The sequence below is a fragment of the Poromitra crassiceps genome (genome assembly GCF_964638095.1).
Source record: "Poromitra crassiceps genome assembly, chromosome: 4".
In the NCBI taxonomy this organism is placed as follows: Eukaryota; Metazoa; Chordata; class Actinopteri; order Beryciformes; family Melamphaidae; genus Poromitra; species Poromitra crassiceps.
Window position 1 is genome coordinate 36539373 of NC_139626.1, and position 9422 is coordinate 36548794.

Below are 9422 nucleotides of genomic sequence, written 5' to 3' on the forward strand. Positions count from 1 at the left end.
CTAGAGTGTACATGGTTTTATTTTAAATCTGCGTGCCCTACAAAGAGCAGTACAGCCATCGCTGCTACTTAGCTTAGTGCTACAATGGTGGTGACCGGTACAGCCATTCAGTCGCCCAAAATACACATTGCAACAGCGCCACAAACACTCACATGTACATGTTGTGACTCATGTACTCACCACGTGATGAAATAATAATCCAAAGTTCCGTGAAACGGTCCTTTTCATTGTAAATCCACACACCGAGAACTAAACAAAGATTAACCAAACTAAGCAAGAGTAACTCAAGTGACTTCCTCGTTTGCCATGAGGCGCTGTACACAGCGCATGCATGCACCTGTACACAGCGCATGCATGCACCTGTGTACAGCGCATGCGCTTCATGGCAAATGAGGAAGCAACTTCGGTTATACTCTGTTAGTTCAGTTACTCTTTGTCTGTATGAGGCGCTGTGTGAAATCACTGTGCCTGGCGGCCATGTTTGGAAAAAAGTTCCGGCTATCTATTTACCTTCGAAAATGACTGTTTCTCCGCATTTTGGATTAATATTTCATCGCATGGTGAGTACACGAGTCACAACATGTACATAGAGCTTTTTGCCGCTATCTCCCCCTGGACATTAGAGAATGAGAATCAGACTCCCTCACTGTCTTCCAATCCCGCCTCAAAACCCATCTCTTCTCCTCTGCCTTCTCCTAGCTCCCCCTGCCTATCCCTGTGTGCCTGTGTCGTGTTTGTCCATTGTTGCAATTACGTCATCCCCGCCCCTTTAGTGTTTCTTTTTTGTAAAGCGTCTTTTGAGTCCTCGAAAAGCGCTATAAAAAACCCATGTTTATTATTATTATTATTATTATTATTATTATTGGAATGTGTGTTTTTGGTAACTTGAACGGGGATGTGGGGCTATACCGGTAACTCCCATTCATTTGTGAATCTAACTACCTGCAGGGCTGTACCTCACAGTGTACTGCACGGAGAGTATGGGCAATATGGCAAATAGGTGAATCTCTCAAAAAGTTGGCCTATCCCTTTAAGCGAATCTGTCCGTTGTCAAAGAAGGCAAAACCTCTGCTCCATCTCTGCTGCTTCCTTCACTCTCTTCTGCTGCCTGGTTTTCTCCCCCTCCTCCTCCTCCTCCTCCTCCTCCTCCTCCCTCTCCTCCTCCTCCTCCTCCTCCTCCTCCTCCTCCTCCTCCTCCTCCTCCCTCTCCCCTCGTCGCCGCTGCTCTCCTCCTCTCCTCCGTCCTGATGGTGAATGTGAGTGGCGGTGGAGGCCTTTGAAGCAAGACCACAGCGGAGGGAGCAGTCATTGTGTAGGCTCTTTGAACGTGCCGCAAACCCCCGCCCACCCCGCAGCCCTCTCCCCCCTGGCCTGCAGCAGCTCAGGCTGTGCTGTGCGGGGGCACACGGCACTTGGCCAGACTTCAGCTGCCCGGGCCCCCAGCGATGCCGCCTCAGATGTGGGCAAACCCCCTCCTCCCCCCCCCCCCCCCCCCGCCCCTCCCCACCATACCCGCATCCCACCAGCCCCACACTCCCCCCACAACTCCCCCCCTCTGCTAGACCCTCCTGTCCTCCCCCAGTCTCACCCACACATGCCTGAGGTTTGGGGTTTTGGTGGGCTCCCCCTCCCCTTTTCCCCTTTCGACCACAGCCAAGCCCCACCCTTCCCCGCTCTCCAATATTGCGCACAGACACCATCTTCCATTCTCCTCTGCTCTTTCCCCTCTTTGCTTTCAAGTCCCGTGTGACTGAGTTGTCAGGTTTTTTTGATCGCCGCCTTATAGAAAAGATACAAAATCCCCCAGCCTGCCTTTTAGTTGGAGGTTAACATTTTCAAACCCTTTACTATTTAGGGGGTGGAGGGGGTGCTTTTTATGTTCAATGTCTCTGAGCTGAAGAAAGTGCTGACAGAACAAAGCAGTTTGTTTAAAACACTGCTTTCTCTTCCAGGTGCTTTTTTTTATTACCCCGTTCATACCCTGCCCCCCCCCTCTCGTGTCCTACGGAGCAGCACTAGCACAGTTTTATAGAGCAGAGACTGCTATGGAAGGTGTCACCAGAGCCAGCTGACTATCCAGGCCAAGGTCACTTGCCAAGGCCACTTCACCGGCCTCTAATCAAAATGGCCGCACTCCTCCTGGCTAGACCTTCCAGTTCTATTTGTCCGCGCCAGGCTGAAATGAACTCAGTGAATGATGCGGAAAAGTTTTGGCACCTGGTTTATTAATATTACATTGCTCAGGTTAGTTTATTATTATGACATCGCTCAGGTTAGTTTATTATTATGACATCGCTCAGGTTAGTTGATTATGATTACATCGCTCAGGTTAGTTGATTATGATTACATCGCTCAGGTTAGTTGATTATGATTACATCTCTCAGGTTAGTTTATTATTATGACATCTCTCAGGTTAGTTTATTATGATTACATCTCTCAGGTTAGTTTATTATTATTACATCGCTCAGGTTAGCTTATTATGATTACATCTCTCAGGTTAGTTTATTATTATGACATCTCTCAGGTTAGTTTATTATTATGACATCTCTCAGGTTAGTTTATTATGATTACATCTCTCAGGTTAGTTTATTATTATTACATCGCTCAGGTTAGTTTATTATGATTACATCGCTCGGGTTAATCATCGCTCAGGTTAGTTGATTATGATTACATTGCTCAGGTTAGTTGATTATGATTACATCGCTCAGGTTAGTTGATTATGATTACATCTCTCAGGTTAGTTTATTATTATGACATCGCTCAGGTTAGTTTATTATTATGACATCGCTCAGGTTAGTTGATTATGATTACATCGCTCAGGTTAGTTGATTATGATTACATCTCTCAGGTTAGTTTATTATTATGACATCTCTCAGGTTAGTTTATTATTATTACATCGCTCAGGTTAGTTTATTATGATTACATCGCTCGGGTTAATCATCGCTCAGGTTAGTTGATTATGATTACATTGCTCAGGTTAGTTGATTATGATTACATCGCTCAGGTTAGTTTATTATGATTACATCTCTCAGGTTAGTTTATTATTATGACATCGCTCAGGTTAGTTTATTATTATGACATCGCTCAGGTTAGTTTATTATTATAACCTGAGCGATGTAATCATAATCAACTAACCTGAGCGATGTAATCATAATCAACTAACCTGAGCGATGTAATCATAATAAACTAACCTGAGCGATGTCATAATAATAAACTAACCTGAGCGATGTCATAATAATAAACTAACCTGAGCGATGTAATCATAATCAACTAACCTGAGAGATGTAATAATAATAAACTAACCTGAGAGATGTAATAATAATAAACTAACCTGAGAGATGTAATCATAATCAACTAACCAATAGTTGATTATTATGACATCGCTCAGGTTAGTTTATTATTATGACATCGCTCAGGTTGGAAAAAAAGAAGAAAAGAAAGGCAAGCATCTCTGCATTAATCCGCTGCATACTCAGTTATGGTCCAGTTTCTGTCTCAAACCCTGAAGGCCAATTGGCCACAGTGTAGAGAGACTTAACATTCCTGTAACCTGTCAACGAATTTTCTTATGACACTAGGACCATGTTTGTCCCTGGTCTAAACGCCAGCTGATGATCTGAGTCTGAAGCATAATTTCTTCTCGTGCACAACAACTATAATACATCTATTGTTTTTTATTTCTCAACCCGTCTCCGCAGTCTTTCCCCTCTCATGCTCTCTTCCAAATCTCCCCTCTCTCCTCTGCCATGGTAAAGTCTCCACCTCAGCCTGTGCTGGAGACACCTCTCTCCTCTGCCATCGTAAAGTCTCCACCTCAGCCTGTGCTGGAGACACCTCTCTCCACTTGGCTTATTTTTGGAGTAATTTGTCGGCGGTGTTTTCCTTTTTAATGGCACCAAAAGAAAGCCCAGAGCTCCGTGTAGGGTGGGGGGGGGGGGGGTGCTGAGGAGGTGGGCGGGTGGTTAGGGGGACTGTAAGGCGGGCGGGGCCCAGCTGCGGGTGCTTTGATTTGGCCGGGAGGTGAAAGCGGCGATTGAGACGCGAGGCCGTGCCAGTTATCTTAACCTCCCACACTTCAAAAGCTGGGCGAGAGCTTGTCGGCCTCTCTCTCTCTCCCTCTCTCTCTCTCCCCCTCCCTTCCTCTCGCAGAGGGAAAGGAATTGGAGAGAGAGAGAGGGGGGGGGGGGGGGGGTGAACAGAGGAGCGTTTCATTTCCTGCAAAAAGGTCCAGCCGGCATTCCTGAGCACTAATGTGGAGGGAGGTTAGGCAGAGGAGGGGTCAGTGTGTGTGTGTGTGTGTGTGTGTGTGTGTGTGTGGGGTGGACCTTGTGAAGCGCTGGCCCGGTGCCCCCTGCAACCAACCGCCACACAGCACACACCCCGACCCGTTACCACCACCGATTCTCTCTGAAACACACACACACACACACAGCACACACCCCGACCCGTTACCACCACCGATTCTCTCTGAAACACACACACATACACACACACACACACACACACACACACACACTACTCGCCCGCAGCCCCTCAGGCCTCTTCCCCAGGCAGGAAGGCCAGTGCTTTTCATGTCTGCGGCGTGGGGTAGGGGGGGGGAGGAAAAATGCTCCCCAGGAAACGGGGTGCAGTGCCGGGCGTGCGGGCCGCTTTGAGAACCGGGGATGAAAAGAGGGAGGGCGGCGGAGGTAAATAAAAGCGACAGGGGCTCCTTCTCTCTCTCTCTCTCTCTCTCCCTCTCAGCTTCTCTGTGCCGCTCAGGGTCAGTCTCCTTGGGAAAGGTGGCCTCTATCCTGTTCCCTTTTATCCACATGTGGTAAAGCAGTCTGGAGGGGTGTGTGTCTGTGTGTGCGTGTGGGTTGGTGGGTGTGTGTGTGTGTGTGCGTGCGTGTGTGTTTGTGTGTGTGTGTGTGTGTGTGTGTCTGTGTGTGCGTGCGGGTTGGTGGGTGCGACTTTTGAGTATTGGGATGAGGGTCTAGTAGGGATCAGCTGACTTCTCTCCTACAGAAACACAATCTGGGCTTCACAGATTCTATTTGATGCTCGGTCTAAAATAACTTTATTTGACTCGTCGATAACTGAAGCTAACTGTTAATTAGCTCAGGAACAGATCATGAAGTAACTATCAGTAACTTTTGTGGTTTGACATTGTCCCGTTTGTGAACAGGGACAAATTACCGTAATTTCACAAGAGTCCTGTGAAGTGGATCGAGCTGTGGGCTAACCTTTTCGCACGCCGGTTTCAGCCTGTAGAATTGTGTTGTGTAATGTGAACTGTGGTAGTCTCTAGCCAACCAGGTCAAAGCAGCGATCCTCCTATGTGAAAAAGGGACAGGAGATGATTTTCCTGTTTGTAGTTGTTCCCCCCTCGCCCACCCGCAGCGGGAGCCTGAATGTCAACCAGAAGCTCCGCAACTGGGTTGATTGCCCGCCTTCAGAGAGAGCGAGAGGAGGCATGAGTCAGACCAGGGCAGAGAGGAGTGCAGCTCTGCCAGCTGGGTCACGGCAACCCCCATGTTAAGCTAGATCAAAGCTGGCCGGCCACATCCTGCCACTGACCTCTGACCTTCTGGATTTCACTGCTCTGTTCAGTTGGCTCGGCGCTGCTGCTACCAAGGCCCCGCGGGCTGCTGCTAGCAAGGCCCCGCGGGCTGCTGCTACCAAGGCCCCGCGGGCTGCCATTCAATCAGCTGAAGCCCTCTGAAAAAATTACTCAATATATCTAGATCAAGGGTTCCCCAACTTTTCAGCCCACGACCCGCTAAATAACCGTGCCAGAGGCTACCCCCACTATCCCCAGAGGTGGTTGAAGCATACAAACGTTTGTGCGCACATGCACTAAATAGAGTGAACAAAATAAAACCGAACAATTATGGTTAACACATTGAGTGCCAGCCGTTTTTTCAATCCTGTAGGTAAGTTGTGCCAGGTTTTTTTTTGAGGATTCTGGCTCATTTTACAAGAGCCGAGGATTCTTTTCTGTTAAGACTTCGTGAACACCAATCATCTAAAAAGAACTAATAGAATGTGTGCTTTCTCTGTCTAAAAGAGTTAGTTTGCAGAGTTAGTAGTTATGTAGATATTAGCCGTTGAGTACAGCATGGTTTCAGAGATTTTCAGAGAGTTTAGAGATAAATGGATTTTTAGAACCACCTCACGTGCCTGTGATTATGGGTGCCCTTGGGCAAGTCTGTATACTGTATTGTGTGTGTGTGTGTGTGTGTGTGTGTGTGTGTTCGCACGTTGCTCCGCGGCTCTGAGAGGAAGAGATCTCTGTCCGTTCTTTGCCCCCACAGCGTGTCTGTCTCCCACTCTGTGTGCTCTCTCTCTCTCTCTCTCTCTCTCTCTCCTCTCTCTCTCTCTCTCTCTCTCTCCTCTCTCTCTCTCTCGGGACTAGAGAGAGAGAGAGAGAGAGAGAGAGTGAGTGTGTGTGTGTCTCCAAACTCCTCCCTCCGTCTGTGCTGCGGAGGGAGGAGGCTCCGCGGCCGCTCTCGGGCAGTCTGAACTGTAAAACTGGCTCGTTCGTTTCTTGAGGTGTCGGCTGAGAGCTTTGAAGAAGCTTTTGCGATTCTGGTCTTATTTATGCGCAAAGGTACTCGAATGTGTGTGTGCGCGCGCGCGCGCGTGTGTGTGTGTGTGTGTGTGTGTGTGTGAAATCGAAAGAGTTTTCGCCCAGCTATTTCCTTGAAAATTAGACTGGCTTTCTCTAGCGGACCCGTGGCTGTGGCTTTCTCTCTGTCTTGGGAGAGAACTGTCGCCACTTAGTGGTCGGTAAAATAGATTATACACATTCTCTTCCTCCAATATTGATATAGAAGACGTAAAAGGGGTTGATTGATGTCCCACCGTCAAAAAAAAAAAATGTTTATGTAAGACGAGATATCTCGTCTTTGGCACTCAACGGTTGGATTATGTAAGACGAGATATCTCGTCCATGGCACTCAAGGTGTTAAAATGTGTGATTTTTCATATTTTTTTTATACATTGTATTTAACACATTCTGTGCTTCACACATTAATTAGGTAAATTTCACACATTCTGGAAATCATATGACGACCCCACCCCCCACCCCCAGGGCGGGGGTCCCGAGTCCGACCCAACACTTTCGGAACCACTGATATAGATGATGCTCACTGAAAATAGACCTCCCCGTTGACTGGAAAGCACTGAGTCATATAGGATATGTTTCCGTCTGGTTTTGGTTCATGTGGCCAGTATTTTGGCGTGGGTTTGTTGCTGTGTGCGTGTGTCTAATTTGACCTCCCCCCCCCCTCCCGAGGTGATGAGGGCCTGTCAACAGAGCAAATGCACTCGTTTCATTCTAGTCGTGCTTTAGATTGAACTGTGTGTGTTTCTCTCTCTCTCTGGCTTTGTTCTCGCAGGAGGAAAACGGACTAATTTCTCCACATGCAAAGCGAAGGCAGCAGCTACCGGCCCTCTGCTAGAGATGGAGGCCTGTTAAGATTCCATGAAGACCCTTAAATCTCCAAACTTAAGCCTCCAGTTCTCAGAGGACACCCCCCCCCCCCTCACCCTCCCCAACTCTGTCGATAACACATTCACAGCACCACCACCACCGGAAACACCTCACTTGTGTTTGACTGCCACCTGCTGTAGAGACACTGAACTGACAAGACAATCATTATTAGAAAGAGCACCCTCACGCAGCCAACGTTTCTCAGCACCTGCACCCCCCCCCCCCCCCACAGAAAACATGAATTTGATGTCTGTGTTTTGTCGGTTTTCCTTACAATCAGCTTTATTGCAATCCAAGGCACTGCACTGAAAAACAGCAGCAATTTGACAAGCGCACAAGTAAAACCTCTACCCTGTACCATCGAAACACTCAAAACACCTGTTCCTAAGTTATTCTAAGTTATTTGTCACCTCAGTTCCTTTGTATAGTTTACCAAGCCTCCGTTCACCCCCTCCACACCTCCCCCCTTCTCTCTCTCTCACTGGATTCGAGACCGTTTGGGGTTTCACCCGACCAAACACCTCTTTTAGACTGCACTAAAGGAAGATGGAGGGATCTCATCTTGTCTAAGAAACGTCCTCAAGACGCCATTTAGTTCTTTGATGACCAGTTGGTGCAAAAAAGGATCAACGTTTTGATTTGCTTTTCATTTTAGACTGAATTTAATTTTGAATGCTTTTTTGTATCTTGAACTCTTGTTTCAATTTCTCGGTGTATATTTTAGTGATTGTTTTTTTATATATATATTTTGTTTTTGTTTTTGTTTTTTTGTTTTTTTATATAGTGGTATATATGAAAATAAGCTTTGGACACAGGAAAGCCATTTTTCTTGTTGAAGCGTCTTGCAGAAAATTGAAAATTAAGGCTTCTTTTGATAACTATTTGTAACAAATAGTGACCTCGAGTCTTGCTCAGATGTAAAATAATGCTCAGTATGTGTACTTTTTAAAACTGTCAGGATATGTCAATTTTCTTGGTATTTTTGCAGGCAACATTAGGACAAAGGCGAGGGTGATAGCTCAGAGGCCTATATTTTATTGTTCTAAAACATGACAAATGAAGCAGATATATATATTTACCCCAGCACTTGGCAGTCTTTCTTTTATTGCAATGGACCTTCGTCTTTTCTCTCTGGTAGCTAATAGTGTGGTCTTTAGCCATGTTGTTTATTCCATGCAAGCATCTCTGTAACATTTTATTGATTTTAATGCTCTATTTTAGTATTACTTGATGAATTCCTTTTTTTATTCTTTATTATATTTTGGGTCATTGTCATCTTGGTATAGCACTTTGCTTCCCAAGTGGTCATATTTGAACTGTTTCAACATGTTTTTTGTTTTTTTAAAGAAAAATAAAAAGGCATCATTGGCTCATTGGATAGCTTGTGTGGTGACAGATGAGAAGGATGGAAGATGCCAGATGGAAGGATGTGTGTGTCATCCTGGATGTGCCACAGTAGGTCTCTATAGGCAGCTAGGTAGCGTTACTATTGGTAGTCTAAGGAACTACTATTACTAATTAACGTCCATTGAAAGTAAAATGTTTTCATTTTTAGGGAAACTTAAAAAAGGTTGAAAAATGGACCAGCAATTAAAACTGAAAGCATGCATTGCCTGGGACTACATTCATATGGCATTATTGCAATGATAATCATCTTTAACCCTTCAAATGGAAAATGATTTCATTTTGAGGGAAGATGCATCTCTTATAAAAAGTAGAGCGCGCACATCCACTCAAAATGCAGGTGCAGGACAAAAGCAATGAAACATATAAAAAGAAATAGAGTCCGCACACTGCCGTTTCGGTCAACAAGGACCGAAACGTTAAAAATAAATCAACTGGGAGCAAGTCGAGCAGTGTGCGGACTCTATTTCTTTTTAAGATGCATCTCTTCCCCCAAGTCCCTCCAAAATAAAAATGTCAGCTAACTAGAAACTTTAAATTC

The 9422-nt window shown here is 45.9% G+C and overlaps 1 protein-coding gene across 1 annotated transcript in view; it reads left to right on the top strand.

Moving 5' to 3' along the window:
• lef1 (lymphoid enhancer-binding factor 1) overlaps window positions 1-8843 on the top strand; it is a 68512-nt gene extending 59669 nt beyond the window's left edge. The window contains exon 10 of the mRNA XM_083634588.1: window positions 7383-8843. Coding sequence (XP_083490714.1) covers window positions 7383-7462 — 80 coding nt within the window. The 3' untranslated portion in view covers window positions 7463-8843. The remainder of the gene's footprint in view (window positions 1-7382) is intronic.
• The last annotated feature ends 579 nt before the right edge of the window (window positions 8844-9422 follow it).